Consider the following 23793-nt stretch of genomic DNA (forward strand, 5'->3'; position numbering starts at 1 on the left):
AAGCAGTTAAACCAGTGGTTCTCAACCTGGGGTGACATTGTCCCCCCAGAGGACGTTCGGCAATGTCTAGAGGCATTTTTATTGTCACAGCTCAGGGATGCTACTGGCATCTAGTGGGTAGTGGCCAGGGATGCTGCTAAGTATCTTACAGTGAACACATAGCCCCTCACAACAGAAAATCATCCAGCCCCAAATACCTATGGTGCCAAAGTTAAGAAACCCTGAGCTAGAATGCTGGGATTCTGTGGGTCCCCTGAGGTTTTTGGGGTGAGGTGGTGATCTCCACCAGGCGCTGAGAAGGGCAGGTTTGCCTGGGCTCAGAGCCAGTCAGCACCTGTTCTGCACCTGTTTGAGGCTTGTTTACTCTCTTTATGGCATTTTAACCTCTCATCATTCCCAGTGGCTTCTCTTTAACCGCCTGAGTGTGAAGAGCTCAGAGCCAGAGCATGCTGAGTGAGTCCATGCTCATCTGTGCAGATTTTTCAAATGGCTTCCCTGTCTCCACCCATAAAAACTTAGGCAAACAGAAATATCTTGCTCTGCAAACAAGCCCCGTCCCCTAGGTGGCAGGGCCTGGGCAGATGGACTGCAGCTCAGCCCAGCTTGAGAGGGAGTGGGGAGCCCTCTTGGGAAGATGAGCAGAATATCATCTGAATGCGGTGACGTGAAGGGGTTACATGGGAAGGGGCAGTACTGATGGCTTTTTAGTATTACTGTTATAAAAGATATAATTTTTCCATACTATATGTACGTATATATGTGCATATATATGCATATGCATGTATGCATATTATTATTTAGATATAATTCCTATATTTTCTATATTATTTATTTTTTTGAGACAGAGTCTCACTCTGTCATCCGGGCTGGAGTCCAGTGGTGCGATCTTGGCTCACTGCAACCTCTGCCTCCTGGGTTCAAGAGGCATCCCAACTAGCTGGGATTACAGGTGCCCACCAGCAAGCCCAGCTATTTTTTGTATTTTTAGTAGAATCAGGGTTTCACCATGTTGGCCAGGCTGGTCTCGAACTGTTGGCCTCAGGTTCTGCCCTCCTCAGCCTCCTAAAGTGCTGGGATTGCAGGTGTGAGCCACCATATCTGGCCTATAATTTATATATTTATATGTGTATATTGTATGTACTATTTCTATAAATATTAGCCATCAATATATTAATAATGAATATTAATAAATTGATACCCATTAATGAATATTTGCAATATGAATATGTAAAAATGAATATCACTTATATATTATTCAAATATCTAGAAACTACACACACATATATTATGTGCAGCCGTAAATGGGGAGAAATAAAACAAAAAGTAAAAGTCCCTAATTTCCCCTACTTAGAGCTAACTACTTTTAACATCTAGGCTCTTTCCAGGAATGTATGCACTAATATGTGTATATACGTATACATATGTGTGTGCGTGGTACGTATATGTATGTGTGTGCGTGTATATGTTCACATCTGTGTATGTGTATGTCTATATCTCTACTCTCTTTTGTTGGCATCCAAAATGTGTATGTTTTACTGCCACTTGCTCGTCTCACTTCATACATCTTAGACAGTTTTCCAAATTGGCACCTATTTATTCATTTAACAAATATTCATGAGTCCCTCTTATGAGCCAGGCACTGCGGCTATGACAGTGAGCAAATTAGACAAAAATCCCAGGTTCAGCAGGCTAATGCTTTAATGTGGGAAGACAGGCAATAAACAAAACAAATAACTGAATTTTGCAGTTAAGAGGTGATATTAAATCCAAATGAGAAAACGGAAGCAGAGAAAAGGGGTCGTGATGGATGGGGTGAGGGTGCAGTTATTAAAGGGTGGCCAGGGGGAAGGTGACCTTTGATCCTAGCCTTTTAGGAGATCAGAGATATGCCATGTGGATGTTTGTGGGAAGAGCATTCCAGCCAGAGGGAACAGCAGCACAAAGGCGCTGGCAGGAGAAAGAGCAAAGAGATCAAGTGATTGAGGTGGAAAAGTATAAAGCCCTCTCATTATTATGGCCACATGATACCCCATTCAGTTGATTAGCTGAAGAGTAATCTATTTGGTAGGTCTCCTGTTGGTAAACATTGAGGTTAATCACTTTTTCTGTGCTTAGAAACATTGTTAGAGTGAGCATCCTCACATATATCTCTGCTGATGTGTCCAAATGTACTGTGACCTAAATCCTAGCAGCGGGATGGCTGGGTCAAAGCATACATGTTGGTCAATTTTGATAGATATCGTCAAATTTGCAATTTTTTAAAAAATGGCACCTTGCCCCAAGCAACCCTCCTGCCCCGGCCTCCCAAAGTGCTTCTGGGATTACAGGCATGAGCCACTGCAACCAGCCAGTGGCACAATTTTTACTTTGTTGTGTCTTCTTGAAGCATCCAATCGAGACAGATGACTTGGGAAAATGTTTTAGCTCAGGGAGGTCCCAACTCCTTGCCCCGCAGAAGATTCTTGTAAGAATGACATAAGCAAGCTTTGAAAATTGTTAAGTTCTGAACAACCATGAGGTGACATTTTTTGTCATCCCTCTTTACCTTTAAAAAGCATCTTTATTTTTAATTATGTAATAATCTCAGATTTGACTTTAGTTTTATTCTATAGTTGTCATAGACAAAGCAGTTCTAAAGGTTACTGCCTTCCAAAATCCAGTGTGTGGATTATTATTTTTGCAATGAGTGAAAAAGTGATAAATGGACTTCACTAAGATTGAAAACGTTTGCTCTTCAAAAGACATAGTCAAGAAAATAAAAAGCCAAGCCACGACCAGAGAGAAATTTTTGGCAAAACATATATCCAACAAAGAGCCCATATGTGGACTATATAAAGAGCTCTTGTAACTCAGTAAGACAGTCCACACCCCAGTAAAAATGGGCAAAATGTTTGAAAAGGCACGCTGCACAAAAAGAGAATACACGGATGGCAAAGAAGCATATGAAAAGATGCTGCTCTTCATCAGTCAACAGAAATGCAAATTTAAACCACAATACGTTACCACTGCACACCCACTAGTACAGTTAAGTTTAAAAGATGGAAAAGAAGACGTGTTGGTGAGAATATGAAGCAACTGGAACTCTCATGCATTTCTGGTGGGAATGCAAGATGCTACAGCCACTTTGAAAACAGTTATGAACGTGGCTTATAAGGGTAAATACATATTTACCATCCAACCCATGAATTATACTCCTAAGTATTTACCCAAGAGAAATAAAAACATATGTCTACAAAAAAAGTCATGTATGCAGATGTTCCCAGAAGCATTATTTGTAATCACCAAAAAAGTGGAAATGATCCAAATGTCCATCAACTGATGAATGGATAAACAAATTATGAAACATTCATACATTAGAATACTACTGGGCCGGGCATGGTGGCTCACGCTTGTAATCCCCACACTTTGGGAGGCTGAGGTGGATGGATCACTTGAGGTCAGGAGTTTGAGACCAGCATGGCCAACATGGCGAAACCCTGTCTCTACTAAAAATACAAAAAATTAGCTAGGCATGGTGGTGGGTGCCTGTAATCCTAGGTACTTCGGAGGCTGAGGCATGAGAATCACTTGAATCTGGGAGGCGGAGGGTACAGTGAGCTGAGATCACACCACTGGACTCCAGCGTGGGTGACAGAGCAAGACTCTGCCTCAAAAAAAAAAAAAAAAAAGAATATTACTCAGCAGTAAAAAGGAAGGACATATTAGTACACATACACGTGGCCGAATCTCAAAAACATTATGCTAAGTGAATGCAAATGACTATATACTGTATGATTCCATTTTTATGGACTTCTACTAAAGGCAAAACTATGGTAAAAGAGGCCAGTGTGGTATCTCACGCCTGTAATATCAGCACTTTGGGAGGCCAAGGCAGGTGGATCACAAGGTCAGGAGATCGAGACCATCCTGGCTAACATGGTGAAACCCCGTCTCTACTAAAAATACAAAAAATTAGCCAGGCGTGGTGGCAGGCGACTGTAGCCCCAGCTACTCAGGAGGCTGAGGCAGGAGAATGGTGTGAACTCAGGATGCGGAGCTTGCAGTGAGCTGAGATCGCGCCACGGCACTCCAGCCTGGGCGACAGAGTGAGACTCCATCTCAAAAATAAATAAATAAGTAAGTAATAAGTAAGTAAATAAACTATGGTGAAAGAAAGCAGCAGACAAGGTACTACTCTGTGTCCAGCCAACTCGAGCCAGGGAGGGTATGGAGTGGAAAGGGACAAGAAGAAGGAACTTTCTTTGGGGAAAGAGCTATATCTTGATTATCTATGGTGGTACTTACACAATCATAGGCAGTGATTAAAATTCATCAAATTAGATACTTCGAATTGGATGGATTTTATTCTGTGTAAATAAGACTTTAATAAGACCGCAGGGATTTTTTTTTTTAATGAAACAAGTGGATGTGGGTTTAATTTGCATTTTCTGATGACTGTTGGTATGGAACATCTTTCCAAGTGCTTTTCATGTGGAAGGTGGAAGGCATTAAAGGCAGGAGAGGGCTCTGAGCAGGATCCAGTGTGCTCATTGGTACAAAGGACCGTTGAACCTTTGTTTGGTGTTTTGGGTAGACAAAATATGAAGGTTCCAGACTCTTTGGTTCAGGCCCTGGTTGGTGTTTCTGGCCATGTGTGGTCTGTTATTGGAGTCATCGGGATAACCTGGAGTCACTGGGGGCTCCATACTTTCATCCAGGTGGTCTTGTCTTGCTCACTCCCTTGTCCCCAGCAGATTCACCAAGTCCTTTTTTTGCTCTAGGATCCAACAGCCCCATACCAGCCTGCGAACTGAGTAGTCACCCAGCTCATGATATCAGTCCTTGGATACTCTCACCTGGAAATGAACATTTCCATGGCATAAAGAAGCAAGTAAAGGCAATAAAAGTAGGATGATTGAGTTGTTTGTGTGTCTGGTTGCTTTTATTTTAAAGGCTTTGGTTTAACATTTTATTTAAAAATTTTTTAACATATTGAAAGAATTGTCCCATGAACACTCATATTCCTACCCATCAGATTCTGTAATGAACATTTTGCTGTTTGCCTTATCACACATCTATCCAACTCTCTCTCTCAACTCATATTTTTACCAAGCATTTCAAAGTCAGTTGCTGATGTTAATCCCATTTCAATGTGGGGCAGGCTCTCGGGGTAATTTCAAAAAATGTCTCAAACATGGTTTTGTGTGCGTGTGTGTGTGTGTGTGTTTGGTGACAGGGTCTCACTCTATTGCCCAGGCTGGAGACAGGGGAATCTCTTGAACCCAGGAGGCGGAGGTTGCAATGAGCCGAGATCACGCCATTGTACTCCAGCCTGGGCAACAAGAGTGAAACTCCATCTCAAGAAGAAGAAAAAAAAAGAATTAAAAGAGAGTCCAGAGGTGTTAGTCTAGGGCCAGGGTAGACATACTTTTTCTCTTTCTTTTCTTTTCTTAAGAAGCAGGGTCTTGCTCCATTGCCCAGGTTGGCGTGCAGTGAACATTTTGCTGTTTGCTTTATCACACACCTATCCAACTCTCTCAACTCATATTTTTATCATGCATTTCCAAGTCAGTTGCTGATGTTAATCCCATGTCAATGTGGGGCAGGCTCTCGAGGTAATTTCAAAAAGATGTCTCAAACATGGTTTTGTGTGTGTGTGTGTGTGTGTGTGTGTGTGTGCGTGCCATCGTGGCTCACTGCAGCCTCAACCTCCCAGACTCAAGCGATCCTTCCCAAATAGCTGGGACTCCACAGGCATGCCACTACATCCAGCTAATTTTTAATTCTTTTTTGTAAAGGTCTTGCTATTTTCCCAGGGCTGGTCCTGAACTGCTGGGCTCAAGTGATCCCCTTGCCTCAGCCTCCCACAGTATTGGGATTACAGGCGTGAGCCACCATGCCTGGCCCCATTAGTTCTTTTTTAAGGTGACTTTTTGTTGAAGTCCAACACACATACAGAACGGTGCATCAATTCATGAATTTATACAAAATTAACACTCCCATGTGACTGGTACTCAGATTAAGAACCAGAAACATTCTCAGAAATTCCCTCATAGCCCATGTCAGTTACTTCCCCCTCCCCCAGGGCAGCCACCATCCTGACCTTTCCTGCCATATATTCATTTTGCCTCTTTTTGACCTTTATGTAAATGGGATCACACCCCTTTTTCATTCAGCATTTTCTTTGTGAAATTTGTGTCATTGTGTGTAGTTGTCATTTTTCTATTCACATTTTGGGGATAATAGTGTTTCAGAGTGTCACTATACCACAATTTACATATCCATTCTAGTAATAGGGTGATTTTTAAAACATGCTAGAATTTGCCCATCAAAACAAGTGGCATTTCTTTCAGAGCATAATTTGGGATGCCGCATATGCCAAGAGCTGAGGTTAGGAGTTGGAACTCACTCATAAAAGGTCATCAGGACCCGAATTCAAATCCTGCTCTACCACTGGATCACAGGCTGGGTCCCAGGTGGGCCTCCTCCCGTCACTGGGATTTGACACCTTGTCTTGCGCGAGGATTCCAGACACATGCCACATTAACCCACAGTATAGGTTAAGGAATAGACTCTGTTGGGGAATAAGGAAAAGGCCTATAGGACAGGCACTGGCAAGAAAGGAAGAGGCTTGAATTCCCTCTCCATAACCACCATCCTTTGGAGAGATGCTGCAGGTCTGTGGTGTGCGTCTGAGTTCTAGGGCCAGGACTTTGTGCCCACCATCCCGCCATTTTGTAGCACAAGGATGAGCAGGCAGCCTTGTCAGTGGCGCAGGTGGGTTAGCACCAGTGACCAGAGATCTTAGGGCCCATGGGAAATGACAGCTTCCTCTTCCCAGGGGAGGAAGCTCCCAGGGTGGGAGGAAAGCTGGTCCCAGACAGTTCGTGGTCCAGATTTTTCGCCTAAGCTCCCAGAGCCTCTTTTGGACAATTCTGCTCATTGTACTTACACCCTGAGCCTCCATCAATTTCTCTGGAAAATGGGAGCATCTCACAACCTTCTTCCTAGGCTGCTGTGAGGGTGGAATGGGATTGCGCATACACAGGGCCACAGGGCCTCTACATGTGGCCTACTGATCTTTAAGGGATGTTACCGCTATTCAAAACACGTTTGAGCTGAGTGTAGGGGCTCACACCTGTAATCCCAGCACTTTGGGAGGCCGAGGCAGGCAGATCATTTGAGGTCAGGAGTTCGAGAGCAGCCTGGCTAACATGGCAAAACCCCGTCTCTACTAAAAATAGAAAAATTAGCTGGATGTGCTCGCTTGAACCCAGGAGGCAGAAGTTGCAGTGAGCTGAGATCGTGCCACTGCACTCCAGCCTGGGCAACCGAGCAAGACTGTCTCAAAACAAAACAAAACAAAAAAACCATGTTTGAGACATCTTCTTGAAATTACCTCAAGAGCCTGCCCCACATTGAAATAAAACGTAAATGTGGCAGAATTCTTCATCCTTTGAAATGAAACATATATGTTTTTGTTTGTTTGTTTTGAGACAAGGTCTCACTCTGTCACCCAGGCTGGAGTGCAGTGCCGCCACCTTGGCTCACTGCAACCTCTGTCACCCAGGCTCAAGCAAGTCTCCCACCCCAGCCTCCCAAGTAGCTGGAACTACAGGTGCACACAACCACGCCCAGCTAATTTTCGTGTTTTTAGTAGAAACGGGGTTTCACCATATTGCCCAGGCTGGTCTCGAACTCTTGAGCTCAAGTGATCCACCTGCCTTGGCCTCCCAAAGTGCTGGGATTCCAGGAGTGAGCCACCGTGTGTGGCTGAGACATATAGATAGATAGATAGATAGATAGATAGATAGATGGATAGATAGATAGATTTTTTTTTAATAACTTGAGGTCATGGAAAGCTGAAGCGTTCATCTAGATTAAGCTCAGCAGCACTTTTAAAAAATTAGAAATGAAGCCTCATTCTAAAGAAATGAGGCTGATTTCTTTGAATGTTTTGAAGACGATTCTATTCCTCAACTTAATGTTTGCATGAGGCACTTACCCTAAGCCAGTGAATCTCAAACCCGGCTACACATTAGCATCACTGGGAAAACTTCAAAAAGCTGGGATGGATGTTTGGGTGCCACCTCCAGAGATTGTGTCAACTGGCCAGGAAGATTCCCTCCCACATCACTGTAGTCTAAAAAGCTCCCTAGGTGGTTATGTGTAGTCCTGCTAAACTCCAGCGTGCATCAGAATCACCCAGAGATTTGTTAAAACAGACTGCTGAGCCCCTGCCCAAGAGTTTCTGATTTGGTATAGCTGAGTGGGCTTGAGAATTCGCATTTCTAACGGGTTTCCAGGTGATGCTGCTACTGCTGGTGTGGAGACCACACTTTGGGAACCACTGCTTTAGACAGACCAGAGGTCAGCAAACTACAGCCCACTCCCTGATTTTGTAAATAAAGTTTTATTGGAATACAGCCATGTGCATTCATCAACATACTGTTTGTGGCTGCTTTCTGCTAGTGTAGCAAAGTTGAATGCTTCCAATAGAGGCCATAGGTAGCCCTCAAAGCCTAAAATATTTACTCTCTGGCCCTTTATAGAAAAAGTATGTTGGCCTGGTATGGTGGCTCATGCTTGTAAACCCAAGACTTTGGGAGGCTGAGGTGGGAGGACAGCATGAGCTCAGGAGTTCAAGATGAGCCTGGGCAACAAAGTGAGACCCTGAATATAAAAAAAAAAATTAAATAGTTTTTAATTAGCCAGGTGTGGTTGTGTGTGCCTGTAGTCCCAGCTCCTTGGGAGGCTGAGGCAGGCAGGTCCCAGAAAGAAGAGGAGAGCAAGAAGAACTTTAACAACTTAGTCCCGTCCCACAGAGATTGGGAACTCTAGATTGAGCCTGGGAGTTTGAGATTGCAGTGAGCTATGATCATGTCACTGCACTCCAGCCTGGGCAATGGAGCAAGACCCCGCTTCTTAAGAAAAGAAAAGAAAGAGAAAAAGTGTGTCTACCCAGACCCTAGAGTAACATCTCTGGACTCTCTTTCAATTCCTTTTTTTTTCTTCTTGAGACGGAGTTTCACTCTTGTTGCCCAGGCTGGACTACAGTGGCTCGATCTCGGCTCAGTGTAACCTCTGCCTCCTGGGTTCAAGAGGTTCTCCTGTCTCAGCCTCCTGAGTAACTAGGATTACAGGCACCCACCACCATGCCTGGCTAATTTTTTGTATTTTTAGTAGAGATGGGGTTTCACCATGTTGACCAGGCTGGTCTCAAACTCCTGACTTCAGGGGATCCACCTGCCTTGGCCTTCCAAAGTGGTGGGATTACAGGGGTGAACCACCGCACCCAGCCCTCTTTCAATTCTTTATTTGTTCTTTCCAGGGAAGAGGTGACTTACGTAATGGAGAACATAATGAGTGTGCATGTAGAGGTCCCAATCTCTGTGGGATGGGACTAAGTTGTTAAAGGTCTTCTTGCTCTCCTCTTCTTTCTGGGACCTGCCTGCCCACCATAGGCACCACCCTCTGCAACTCCCTGAGTGAGCCTGCTGGACAGGCTTCACCTTGCAGGGACAAAGCCTGCACAGTTATGATCAGAGGGTTTTAAATCAAGAAGAGGAAATAGTAGGATCAGGCCCCTTTCTACCACCCAGCTAAGCCACCAGTCAACTCATATTTTGATTCTGCATCTAACCTGACTGCACATGAGATTCACTTGGGGAGCATTTGAAAACCACTGCCACCCAGGCCCCCAACCCCAAACCAATCAACAGAATCTCTTGGGGGTAAAGCTGGGCACTGAGGGGGGAAGATCTGATTTATTATCCCCTAAAGACAAAAATGAAATTGGAAGATCACAACATACCATTCTAATGATATCACCACACTTGCTCAGGTGCTCATGGTGAACCTGGAATTTGATTCCAGACCTTCTGCAGGCCAGGTCTTACCTCATCCCCAAAGCTCATGACATAGATGAAATATTGTAATTAGCTTGTAGACAGTTTGCAGTGTACATTTCATGACATAGAGGAAATATTGTAACTAGCTCTGTAGACAGTTTGCAGTGTACATCTTCCCCCAAGCGATGCCAGCATCTCTGAAACAAATGTAGAGAGGACCCTCAGTCAGATGTATACATTTTTGGTTGTTCGTGTCAAAACAAGCACGTTGCTTTATAGTGACACCTTTAGTGTCACTATAAAGTGTGCTTCCTTCTAGTCAGTGTGATTCACACGTGGATCTGAAAGTGATTCTTCAACCCATATGTCATCTTCACTGCAGGCTCCACATGGCTCAATCTCCACACTGAGGCATAAAGAAAGGGGTCCCACAGCCCCAAAGGAATTTTAAAAGAAATTTCAACCTTGACTTTCATCTCTTGAGGAAGGAGAAAGAGATCTCATTCATAAGCCAAAGCAACATTTCTCAGAAGTTTCTCCTCCACTCCCCCGTTTCTCTCCCCTTAAATTCGCTCTAGATTTTTTTCTGTGCTGAGCTCCCAAGCTCTGTCTAGCTCAGTGGAGGTGACTTTCCTCCCACCTGCTCCTGAGTCTCCCAGCTCCTTTACCCTGTGGATCTGCCATAGTCTTTTGAGTCCCAATGGCTTTCCTTTGGTTGGGAGAGGGAGGCTTCGGTTTTAATGAAGGGAACTCCCATCGTCGCTGCTTTTCCCTTAAGGCAGAGGTTTTCTACCTCCACACTTACACTGATATTTGGGGCTGGAATATTCTTCACTGTAGGGCCTGTCCTGTGAATTGTAGGATAGTGAGCAGCATCCCTGAGCTCTACCCTCTAGAGGCCAGCAGCACCCCTCCCTCCGAGACATGACAATAAAAAATGCCTCCAGATTGTGGGGTAAAATTGGCCCCTGTTGAAAACAACTGCATTAAAAAATTCAGGCCGGGCACAGTGGCTCACATCTGTAATCCAACACTTTGGGAGGTTGAGGAGAGTAAGATTGCTTGAAGCCAGGAATCTGAGATCAGCCTGGACAACACAGCGAGACCCTATGTCTAAAAAAAAAAAAATTAATTAGCTGGGCATGGTGAGGTGCCTCTGTAGTCCCAGCTACTCAGGAACCTGAGCCAGGAGGATCACTTGAGCCCAGGAGGTTGAGGCTGCAGTTAGCTATAATCACGCCATGCCACTGCACTCCACTGTACTCTCTTAAAATAAAAATTAAATAATTCATTCTAAGCCAATATTGCCTGCAGACCAGGACAAAGAGGGCTTCTACCTTGGGCCTCATGCTGTAAATGGGAGGAGGCAAGAAATTTATGGAGTGAGGAGTCCAGGCATCAAGGAGCCTGCATCTTCCTTTCTAGATCATCTTCAAATACTGGGATCCCAGAATTTCCCACCCAAACAGCCCAAGCCTATTTCCAGGGCCTGCTCAAGGCTGGTCTAGGTCAGTTCCCAGGACGATGCATCATGCTGTCAGTATGTGCCCTCTAGGCTCAAGGAAATAATAAAATAGAGGTAATCATAGTACAAACCTCATAGATTTGTTGTGCAGATTAAATTTGTGTACTGAAATCCACAGGACAGGGCTGGTATGTGATAAGCACTATAGAACTGTTGGGTACTATCATTGTATTTTTCATATCAACAGTCTTTAATATAGGACATCTTCCTTCCTTATCTGCTGCTTGACTGAACAGGCAGCCGCTCATTCAAAAGTCAGAGCCAATCCTGACCGTGCTGGACCCTAGAGAGATGGTGAGAAGGGCCCCAACATGGCGCCTTTATGAGGATTTTCATGGGACTTTTCAGGGCCATTCTGACTGTTGGCCTTTTCCCTTACATGCGGGTTGAGGTTTTAACCCCTCTTCAAAGACACACACATACACACACGTACCATAGATCTCTATTACCCAAACTGGCCCTTATCACATGAGAGGGTCAAGGGAAGTAGGAAATGGGTGAGACTATTATTATTATTATTATTTTTGAGGCAGGGTCTTACTCTTTCGACCAGGCTGGAGTGCAGTGGCGTGATCATGCCTCACTGCAATCTCAACCTCCCGGGCTCAAGCCGTCCTCCCGCCTCAGCCTCCCAAGTAGCTGGGACTACAGGTGTGCACCAATATGCCCAGCTACTTTTTAAATTTTTTTATGGAGACAGTCTCATTATGTAGCCCAGGCTGGTCTTGAATTCCTGGGCTCAAGCGATCCTCCCACCTTGGCCTCTGAAGTGCTGGGATTACAGGCATACGCCACTGTGCTCGGCCTCTTCTTTTTGAGATAAAGGAATAAATTAGGCTGGACTTTGAGTTTCAATTTCTACTGTGCCTTGTGCTGGCTGGGTGGCTTTGAGCACTCAACCTCTTAACTTCTCCGAGCCTCAAATTCCCCATCTGCAAAATGGCAATAAAAATAGGGTTGTGATATAGATTTAAGTTTAAAAAAGAAAAACAACAACATATATAAAGTGCTTTTCTCAGTTCCTAGTACACAGACATCAAGATTTGCTGTTACTGATTTTTAATTATTGTAATAAAGTTAACTGAATGGTCATTATGACTGTTGGAAGGAAAAACATGAAAAAAAGTTCTGTCCCAGCAGCTGCTGTGAATCATGAAGTGAGCCAGAAAAGCTTGAAAAACATCACCGTTAAGTCATGGATGAAACTTCTTAGAACCAAAGAAATGTCATAGCTAAAAAAGAACTCAAAATCTACATATACCCGCTCATTGTATAAAGGGGGAAACTGAGGCCCAGGGAAGGGATATGATGTACCTTGTTTTGAAAACAAAACAAAACAAAACAAAACAAAACCTGAAAAAGCTTCTAGGTTTCTGAAAGAAGAAAAAAAAGAGAGTGCTCCAGTGAGAAGAGGTTTTGCAAAAGTTGGAAAGAGAATGAGGACCACCTGTGTTGCAGTGTGTCAGCGCTGCCCTGTAGGAAGAAAGAAAAGGGGAAGAAGCAGGCCTGTGTAGACTGCGTTATGTCTGCTCCAACAGTTAAGCTAACTCATAAACAACCTGATGATGAATTGTGGGGACCCCTCGGGGATGAGGAAGTAGGCAGGACTATGAAACAGCCCAGGGTGGTCTTGCTGGCTTTGTGCATTTTTTCTTTTCAGAAATAGGGGGACATCTTAACCCAGCATCAAAGAGGTAGATCGCAGGGTACAGTGATGAGGTTTTGGGGTGCCAGCCATAATCTGGGGGTGTCCCTGCACTGTGCTATCAGACTCAGAGTTGCATACGGGAGCAGTGAGAGCCTAGGGCACAAATGAGAGTCCTTTATTACCTTGTGAACCAAATATGCAAAATGAGAAGCTGTTGAGTCTGCTCCCATCGGTAAAGATGCTTTTTTTTTTTTCTTTTAATTTGCAGTGTTTACTACACCCACATTCTAAGTCATCCAGCTTCCCTTCCAGAACCGTCTGCCTTGGCAAACTAAATTAGCGACCAAAGACTTTAGCTCCTACGGTGAAGAACAAATTCGTTTTCACAGCAAATATCAACAGGTGAAAGCCTCAACTTGTCCCTGACTCATTCAGGGTACTTAGGTTTTGACTGGAGCAGTGAGTGATCTCCTTTCACCCTCTAGAACTCACTCTCCTCAGCTGTAAAATGAGCCAGTGAAAGCAACTTCCTTAAAGCACTCCTCAAATGTGGGAGGTGGGGGGCGGGAAGGGTGGCAATTGTGTCCCCAGGGTACATCTGGCAATGTCTAGAGATACTTTTGGCAGTCACAAGGGAGATAGAGGAGGCCAGGCACGGTGGCTCACGCCTGTAACCCCAGCACATCAGGAGGCTGAGGCAGGCGAATCACCTGAGGTCAGGTGTTCGAGGCCAGCCTGGCCAACATGGTGAAACCGCGTCTCTACTAAAAAATACAAAAATTAGCCAGGCATGGTGGTGCATACCTGTAGTCCCAGCTACTCAGGAGGCTGAGGGAGAAGAATCACAACCCGGGAGGCGGAGGTTGCAGTGAGCTGAGATCACACCACTGCACTCCAGCCTGGGCGACAGGGCAAGACTCCGTCTCAAAAATAAAATAAAATAAAATAAAATAACAGAAACAGGGGAGATGGAGGAATTGCTACTGATATTTAGTGTGAGATGATAGGTGCTACCAAACGTTTTAGAGTGCCTAGGACAGCACCGCAAAACACAGAATGATCTGGCCCATAATGTCAGCAGTATCAAGGGTAAGAAACTCTCCTCTGGAGGCTGGATGTGATGATTAAATGAGTCAATCCACTGACGTGCTTAGCCCTGGCCCTAATACACAGTAGGTGCTTAATAAACTGATCTTTATCCCGGGCTCCCTCAAAGCCTGACTTTTGAGCCCTGGTGGGTGCCTCCCACCACACTTTCGTTTCCTCGTTGTATTTCCCTAACTTGAATTACTGTGATACGGTGGAAATAGATATGTTGATAACTCTACAGGTAAGTTGGGTCTCAAATTCCTAAAAGTGGAATAGGCAGGGTGTGTCCATGCATTGTCTGAAGAAGGGAACTGGACTTCCGGGTACTTGCCTGTCCCCAGAGGGTAGCCTTAGGGTGCTGGAGATTCAGCGAAATCGGAAGAGAAAACATTAGAGCAAGGTACTGTGCAAGGTGTCACTCTATAGTCATTGGAGGAGGAGAACTAAAAGCATTTTGTGAGAGTAAAGTTTCCACTTACTGATCCCTTTCCCCGTAAGCTTTAAACAAGGCTTAACATTTTTTAACTGTGTTTGATACCAAAATTCCCATACTTCTTTTGATCCATTCAGCAGAACATTCTAATGGATTCATGATCATAATTATAAAAATAAATGATCACACTGCGAATAGCCCCCAGCCCTGTGAAGGAGGAAAATGTTATTTGCCTCTTCACCAAATGGTTCCATTCTATTGTAGTTTTTTGAGTTCTTCTATCTGTCTGGTACTCACAATCCACTATATTAAGTTACTCCAGATGGGAAAACCAGATGACTGAGTTTATTTGAATTATGTCTAAATCCATGAGCATTAAATAGGTTCTTAGAGAAAGCCCTCTTCATGGATTTTGTACATAGACTTGTGACATCAATTCTGAGTGTTTTGATGGGTTGTTTTTTTTTTTTTTCTTGCCACACTCCAGATTGTACAGGTTGTTGAGAAATTGCTTCCAGATGACTAGGGTACACTTATAGTGTGTACATTTTGTAAACCAAAAAGTATCTGAGACAAGTCGCAATCAGTTTAGGAGTTTGTTTTCCAAGGTTACGGACCTGTGCATGAAACAGCCTCAGGAGGTCCTGAGGACATGCACCCAAGGTGGTCAGGCTACAACTTGGTTTTATACATTTTAGGGAGACATAAGACATCAATCCATACATGTAAGAGGTACATTGGTTCAGTCCAGAAAGATGGGACAGCTGGAAACAGAGACTGGGGAGTGTGTGGGGTGACTTCCAGGTCTTAGGTGGATTCAAAGACCGGCAATTGGTTATTATCTAAGGACCTGAAATCAATGTCTAAATTACAATAAAGGTTTGTGGACACCAAGGTTTTATCATGCAGATAAAGCCTCTAGGTAGCAGGCTTCAGAGAGAATAGATGGTAAATGTTTCTTACCAGACTTAAAGAGTCTCTTCTGGCTGGGTGCAATGGCTCACACCTGTAATCCCGGCACTTTGAGAGGCCAAGGCGGGAAGATCACTTGAGCTCAGGAGTTAGAGACCAGCCTGAGCAACATGGTGAAACCCCATCTCTACAGAAAATACCAAAAAAAAAAAAAAAGCCAGGCATAGTGGCGTGCACCTGTGGTCCCAGCTAGTTGGGAAGCTGAGGTAGAAGGATCACTTGAGCCTGGGAGGCAGAGGTTGCAGTGACCTGAGATCATGCCACTGCAACTGGGTAACAGAGTGAGACTTTGTCTCAAAAAAAAAAAAAAAAAAAAAAAGGAAAAAAAAAAAAGAATTAGTTCTATCAGTCTTAAGATCTGTCTTGATGTTAATGGTGGCATGTCTGACTTCCCCTTCCCATCACAGCCTGAACTAGCTTTTCAGGTCACCTTTGGAATGCCCTTGACCAAGAGAAGGGGCCCATTCAGATGGTTAGGGGGCTTAGAATTGTATTTTTGGCTTACAATATCCAGAAATATATTAGTGACTACATTTAAAAGAGTCCCCCATAACCATCAGTAGAAATATTTGGTGGAGGTACTTTACAACAAAATTTTTAGTTATGGATGTTTCTAAAGAGAAGGAATTTAGGAATGTGGTTATAAGGAATTGGCTTCATTGACAGGTTATTCAAATACTGAAAATTTTATCACCAATTAGCTATGTGACTTGGTTTCCTTACCTATAACATGGAGAGGGCTGGGGTATCTGACCCACTGTCCCTAAGCCCCTTTTTGGATTCTACATGTCTAGTCTTTAAAAAAAAAATTTGTAGAAAGAGGGTCTTGCTGTGTTGCCCAAGCTGGTCTCGAACTCCTGGGCTCAAGAGATCCTCCCACCTTGGCCTCCCCAGGTGCTGGGATTATAGGTGTGAGCCACTGCACCTGGCCCCTGGCATGTCTAGTTTTAATTCTCTATTTTCTCCAACACACTTAGAATTTACAGTGATGGCAATCTTGATATTCTCCCAGGCAACTTTTCTAATAGAAGTCATTAGTTATCTTCAGCTTCACTTTATTATAATTTGCATTTAAAATTTTTTTAAGACCGTTAAGATTGCCACAACTTTACCAAGTGATTTACAAGTTCCAGTGCCTGCTAATTAACTCAGATGGCCATGGCAGGAACTGCCTCCCATCAGAAAGGCTGAATCACTCAAGCGCTCCCACCTTTCAAGGGCCAAGTGATTCACCAGCCAAGTTACTTTACAAATTGGGATGAGGAGCGTAGACTATTAGACTTCCTTTTAGTTTTCATCCTTTCTGGTGGTTTAGATGTGGATTCTCTAACGGTGACTTATTTTTCCTTTGTTTTCTTTCCAAAATAATATGTACTTGCTGTAAGAAGTTCAAACTGTACATACTTACGTAATATAGAAAGTGGACATTTTCCTGTTTCCCCCTTCCCAGAGAGGGCCACTCTGAACGGTGTGGTGCACATCCATATTGTTTTCTTTAGGTATATTAACATTCTTTTTAACAAAAAGATTGTGCTTACATATACTGTTTTGTAATGTGCTTTTTTCTCCTAGCAATATGTGTTGGAGATTTTTCCATTTCATATAGATAAGTCTGTCTCATTTTTAATGGCAACATGGATTTCCGTGGTATTATTATCTCAGAAGTTATTAAATTCGTTTCCTCCAGTCTTATTCTAGGAACCTCCCAAAGACGAACTTAGTGACTTGAGCTCAAGCAGGCTACTAGGAGGTGACCTCAGGAAGCTTGAATAAGGGAATGGCAAATGAGACAGGAAAAGGAGGAAAACAAATCAAGGATGTTTGGCGAGTGGATATCTGCAGCATAGGGGGTCTTCAAAATCACCCTCAGGTCCAGTGATTCACCACAGAACTTGGAAAAACTGTTATTCTTATGGTTACAGTTTATTACAGAAAAAGCATACAGACCAAAATCAGCAAAGTGAAAGATTGCTGCTATGGTCTGAATGTTTCGTTCCCCCAAAATTCTTATGTTGAATCCTAATCCCCATGTGGGAGGTGATTAGACCCTGAAGCCTCTGTCCTCATGAATGGGGTTGGTGCCCTTATAAGAGAAACCCAAGAGAACTGCCTTGCTGCTTCCATTGCATGAGAAGGCACCACCTATGAAGGACAGCAAGCTCTCACCAGACACCGAATCTGCTGGTACCTTGATCTTGGACTTCCTAGCTTCTGGAATCATTAGGAAATAAATTCCTGTTGTTTATAAGCCTCCCTGTTTATGGTAATTTGTTATAGCAGCCCAGCAAACTAAGAAAGGGGAAAGAGTCCTCTTTGTCATAGGAAAGAGTCCAAGAGAGACCAGATGCAAGCTTCTGGTTGTTCTCCTCAACTGAGGTTATATGAGCAGTGCCTAATTCTCCTTGCAAGGATGTGCGACAACACACTCAGGGTATTGCCACCCAAGGAGGCTCACCTGAGCCTTGGTGTCCAGCATAGTTAGAGGAGGTCGGTCATATAGTCATGTCTGACCATCTGGGTAGCTGAGCCTAGTCTCCAGCTCCTGCAGAGGTCAAGCTAATGTTGAGTGGCCCAAGGTCCTCACCATAAATCACAGTTAGCACAGACAAGCTGGCATGGCTCAGGCAGGAAGCTGCAGGTGCTTGAGGCAGGACACTATCTATAGAAACCATGAGTAGCCTCCAAGGTTGGCTGAGGGGTAGGCAGGGTACCAACAGCCCCAGCTATACTCCCTCAGGGACAGTCTTGCCATTTCCAGTTTTTCATTCTTATAAACAATGCCCTGGTGCAGGGGTCAGCAAACTTTTCTATAAGGAGCCAGATAATCTTTTTTTTTTTTTCGTATTCCCTTTTGGCAATTTGTTTAATTGAGATAAAATTCACATAACTTAAAACTCACCCTTTTGGTGTATATGATTCAGTGCTTTTTAGTATATTTTCAAGGTTGTGCAACCAACACCACTATCTAATTCCAGAACATTTTTATCACCCCCAAAAAGAGCTCTATGACAATTAGCTATCACTCCCCATTCCCTCTTTCCTCTATCCTTGATAACCACTAATGGTAATTTCTGTCTCTAAAGACCTGCCTATTCTGGACATTTCATATAAATGGATCATAATGTATGACCTTAAAAACTTGGTACATAGGCCAACCATGGTGGCTTATGCCTATAATCCCAGCATTTTGGAAGGCCAAGGTGGGTGGATCACCTGAGGTCAGGAGTTCAAGACCAGCCTGCCCAACATGGCAAAACCCTGTCTCTACTAAAAATACAAAAATTAGCCAGGCATGGTGGTGGGCACCTGTAATATCAGCTACTTGGGAGTCTGAGGCAGGAGAATCACTTGAGCCCAGGAGGTGGAGGTTGCAGTGAGCCGAGATTGCACCACTGCATCCCAGCCTGGGTGACAAGAGTGAAATTACAACTCAAAAAAAAAAAAAAAAAAAGAAAAAAAAAACTTGAACATCAGTGTTTACAGTAGCATTATCCATAATAATAGTCAAACGGTGGAAACAACCCAAATGTCCACCATCTGATGAACAGATAAGCAAAACATGGCATATCCATACAATGGAATGTTAGCTGGCCATAAAAAGTAACACTACAACATGGATGAACCAGACAGATAGCAGATACGTGAGGCTTTGAGAGCCACATGGCCTCCAAATTATTTAGCTGCTGTGGTCTGAATAGTTGTTCCCCATCCTGCCAAATTTATATGTTGAATTCCTAACCCACAAAGTGATGGCATTAGGAGGTGGGACCTTTGGGTTGGAGCCCTCATAATTGGGATTAGTGCCCTTATAAAAGATGCCCCAGAGAACTAGCCTGTCCCTTCCACCATTTGGGGACTCAGTGAGAAGATACCACCTATGAGGAAGCAGCTTTTCACCAGACACCGAATTTGCCAGTGTCTTGATCTTGAACTTCCCAGCCTCCAGAACTGTGAGCAATAAGTTTTTGTTGTTTATAAGCCACCCAGTTTATGGCATTTTGTTACAGCAGCCCGAATGGACTGAGACATCAACTCTGCCCTTTTTGCACAAAAGCAGCATTATGTAAACAAATGGGTTTGACTGTGTTCCAATAAAACTTTATTTACAAAAACAGGTAGTAGTCCATATTTGACTGGGAGGCTCTAGTTTGCCCATTCCTGCTATATAAAATATCCTTGTATGTGTATTTTTGTCCATTTGTGCAGAAAATTCTATGAGATCAATTCCTAGAAGTGAAATTGCTGAGTCATGAGTTATGACATATTTATTTTGAACAGATGCTGTGAACCACCCCAAAATTTGCTTTTCCACCAGTGGCACATGAGAGTACTTGAGACTGAGATTTCCTCCCCCCCTCCTTTTTTTTTTTTTTGAGACAAGCAAGGTCACTTTGCTACCCAGGCTAGAGCCAGTGCAGTGGCACCATCACTGCAGCCTTGACTTCCCTGGACTCAGGTGATCCTCCTACCTCAGCCTCCTGAGTAGCTGGGACTACAGGCACACACCACCATGTCTGGCTGATTTTTTGTATTTTTTAGTAAAGGCGGGGTTTCTCCATGTTGCCCAGACTAGTCTCAGACTCCTGGCCTGAAGTGATCCACCTGCCTCAGCCTCCCAAAGTGCTGGGATTACAGATGTGAGCCACCATGTCCGGTCAGAATTTCCTTTCTTAAATCCCTTTCACAGAGAAGTAGAACCCATACCCATTTAGAAGGGGAGTTTCTGCATTGTCATTCTTGAGCTTTGGAGAGAAAGAAAAAGATAGAACATTTTTCCCCCAAAGAAGAAAACTAAATGGGGCCTGAAGTGGTCTCATAATAGTATCTTATTTTAGATTTGAGGCTCACAGGGAAGGGGACTCTGGTAACTTCTCCTCATTTGGTGAGATCAAACCTTACACTGCCCACTAAGTGTCATTCCTAAAAGCCTTGAGTGTTAACTGTTCAATTATTTTTTTCAAATGCAGAGAGCTCCTTAGCAATTTCATTTATAAAGCAAAGCTTCCATTCCTATTATTTCTCTTTGTAAGTAATTTGCATGTAAATGAGGTCCACGTATACATACTGAGCATGTTACCAAATGTACAAAAAATATACATGGTCCAATTTTTCTCCACAGAGCTGACAGGTACCCATCCCTCTTGATGAAGATGACATTATTTCACGTAGCCTAGTTTTCCTTAAGTCTTTTTGGCTTTTGGACGATGGATGGAGTTTTTGTTTTTATTTTTCCATTTTTCTTTTTCTCTCTCATTTTCATCATTTGGAATTCGTGGTGTGAAACCCACAGGGGAGAACAGAGGCTCGTTAGCATTCAAGCTCTGTTTTTGGCTGCATATTTTAGTCGGTTTATATGATATTCAGCATCCCTCCTGGGATCTAGCCCGCCTTTGCTCAGCTCACGCTGGGTGAATCTGTGATATTTCCCATTCTGTAGCCCTTCATTTATAACACAGGCATAGCCTGCTTTCCCATTAGTGAGATGGCATGCCTGGACTACCCACACACAGATCAAGAATTAGGCGGAACTTGGCCGGGAAGATAAATCAAGTTAACCATCTCATTAGGCTTGAAAGACACAAATGAAGCTGAAGTTGGGATTAACAGAGAAGCCTTTCAAAGAGACATGCAGCACAACAAGGAGTGGAAGAAATTGCCATAGCCATTACTCTCAGCAAACTTTCACCATTTGATGGAACAGAGGAGACATGAAGTCTCTTTTATAAAAGGTCAACAGACAGAAATTTAGGATCGAAATAGCAGTATAACATTTGTTGAGCTCTTACCACTTGCTTGGCACTGTGTGCTGAGAGCTTTACACACATTATTTCATAGAAATTGCACATTGACCTATGAGAGAAGCACTATTAAAATTCCTGTTTAACTAATAAAGAAACTGAGGCTCAGAGAGGTTACTTTGCCTGCCTCAGAGTCCCAGAGCTTGGTCAAATGATAGAGCCAGGATTCACCCCCAGGATATTTGGTCCCATGGCCCATGGCTTAACCTAGTGGTTCCCATTTGGAATGCATTGGCCTCCCCAGGGGACATTTGGCCCTGTCCGAAGACATTTTGGGTTGTCACAGCTGTAGAGAGAGCTGCTACCAGCTTCTAGTAGGTAGGTACCGGGGATGCTGCTAAACATCCTACAAAGCACAGGACAGTTACGGGAAAGGATTATCCCGCCCATAATGTCAACAGTTCCATGATTGAGAAACCCTTGTTTAATTGCTCAACTGCACTACATTGACAGGCTCACTGTTCCACTAGAACTATCCACTTACAGAGCTCTATATGCAGTGTGGTGATGCCGTGGGACATACGTTTAAGGCTGCATACTGCAGGTGGTGCAGCTATCTGGCAGAAGGAACAGCCAGTGCCAAGGCTGAGAGGTAAGAATCTGGCTGGCATGGGATGGCAGGAAACCAGGTGCAGCTGTTGCAGAGACTGACAGGAGGATGAGATGAGGGAGATGGAGTTCTCACCAAGAAAAGGAAAAAGACAACGTGTCCTAAACGATGACACCCATGTTTGCAGTTGACAAATGTGTAGACTAATGGCCTCTGTCTTCTCCCTGCCTTCCTGTTCTGTTCCCCTCCTTCCTCTTGCCTCCCTCCTGCCCTCGACCCTCTGGCTCCCTAGTTTTCGGCCACAACATGAAGAGCAGCAACGACTTCATCGGGAGGATCGTCATTGGCCAGTACTCTTCAGGCCCCTCTGAGTCCAACCACTGGAGGCGCATGCTCAACACGCACCGCACAGCTGTGGAGCAGTGGCATAGCCTGAGGTCACGAGCTGAGTGTGACCGCGTGTCTCCTGCCTCCCTGGAGGTGACCTGAGGGCTGCAGGGAAGGCAGCTTTCATTTGTTTTTTTGAAAAAAAAAGACGGAAAAAAATGTGTCACATACTATTACATCCACACCTGCATACACACTTGCAACATGTCTACACACGTCCACACACACAGACACACAGACACCCCAAATCCTCTCAGAACTGAGAGGAAGCTGGCTATTGATCACAAAACGGCTGCCCTCAGTGAGTGAGGCCTAGGAACTTTCCGGAAGCCCCATCCATAGATCACAAGCTCAGTGGGCTCTGCCGTGGGACTTATTGGCAGTGCCTGCTCTTGTCAATACTCCTGCCCCAAAATGCACTTTCAACCCTCAGGCCAGAGAAAGGACCTCCCAAAGGGTGCCAACCTCCATCAAGACTAAATTTACCAAGAGTTTGGCCAGTGTGTGGGAGACTTGACCACCCCCAACTTCCAAAACACACACCCACTGGGTAACTTCTGAACAGGCTGCTGTTCCCTGGGGTTCTTCAAACCTGATACCTTTCTCCAAAGGTGTAAGTATCTTTGTCTTCTCCTTAGTAAATGTGATAACTAGATTATGGACCATTTGGAGAAACCAAATGGCAACCAAAACTATTCCAGTGTCAGAAGCCTCTCCTGGCTTAACGGAATTGTCCTTGTGTTAGCTCATCCCAGGGAACTCCCTGTGGGTATATATGTGTATGTCCTCGTGCATGTGCCCTCACAGGCGAACACGTGTGTACCTATGTGTCCTCTTGGAGAGCATGGCGATGGGCCAGGACCTCAGCCCTGAGCACTGCCTTCTGTCTGCCTCTCCTGTCCAGTGAGAGTCCAACCAGTGTCCTCCTGTCTGCCAGAGATCCCACTTTGGGTAACAGTAGTGTGTGTGTGTGTGTGTGTGTGTGTGTGTGTTTGTGTAAAGTAAATAGGATATGATAGAGCAAAAGTAACATTTCTTGACCGAATCATGGTGATTGTGACCCACGAAAGACATACAAAGACCTGATACATGGATTAAAATGGCCATCACACCCCATCCATGATGATCTTCTTCCTTAATCATACTCTGAGGATCTTTCTGTGTTTGTCTGTGAACCAATGTCATATCTCTCATGCTAAGGAATTAGTGTAGTTAGAATAGATCTCTCTCTCTCTCTTTCTCTCTCTCCCTTTCCTCTCTCTCTGTTGGATGCTTCTGTATCTTTTTCCACAGCATAATGTCTGGTGTGATGGGGAGCTATTTATTGAAATTAAAGATTATTTATTTGTGCCATGCATTCGAGTTATCTCTTTCTTCATGAACACAGGACATAGAAGTTGGGAGGGCATTGCAGCTAGTACTGCTGTGTAACAAACCATACTGAACAAGTCAAAACAATGATTTTTTTTTTTTTTTGAGACAAAGTCTCACTCTGTTGTCCAGGCTGGAGTGCAGTGGTGCAGTCTCTGCTCACTGAAACCTCTGCCTCCTGCATTCAAGC

The 23793-nt window shown here is 44.1% G+C and overlaps 1 protein-coding gene across 9 annotated transcripts in view; it reads left to right on the forward strand.

The window, feature by feature from the left end:
* Positions 1-23587, forward strand: part of SYT17 (synaptotagmin 17) — a 100612-nt gene extending 77025 nt beyond the window's left edge. For 4 of the 9 annotated variants that reach the window (XM_054454179.2, XM_063655217.1, XM_063655215.1 and 1 more), the window contains one exon: positions 22138-23578. In XM_054454179.2, the coding sequence (XP_054310154.1) occupies positions 22138-22334 (197 nt within the window). In that variant the 3' untranslated portion in view covers positions 22335-23578. Of the gene's footprint in view, positions 1-4760; positions 4910-17184; positions 17428-22137 lie in introns of those variants that run through there. The other 5 variants (XM_054454177.1, XM_054454178.2, XM_054454180.2 and 2 more) reach the window with 3 other exon arrangements.
* Positions 23588-23793: the final 206 nt, after the last annotated feature.

The sequence above is a fragment of the Pongo pygmaeus genome, chromosome 18 (genome assembly GCF_028885625.2).
Source record: "Pongo pygmaeus isolate AG05252 chromosome 18, NHGRI_mPonPyg2-v2.0_pri, whole genome shotgun sequence".
Lineage (NCBI taxonomy): Eukaryota > Metazoa > Chordata > Mammalia > Primates > Hominidae > Pongo > Pongo pygmaeus.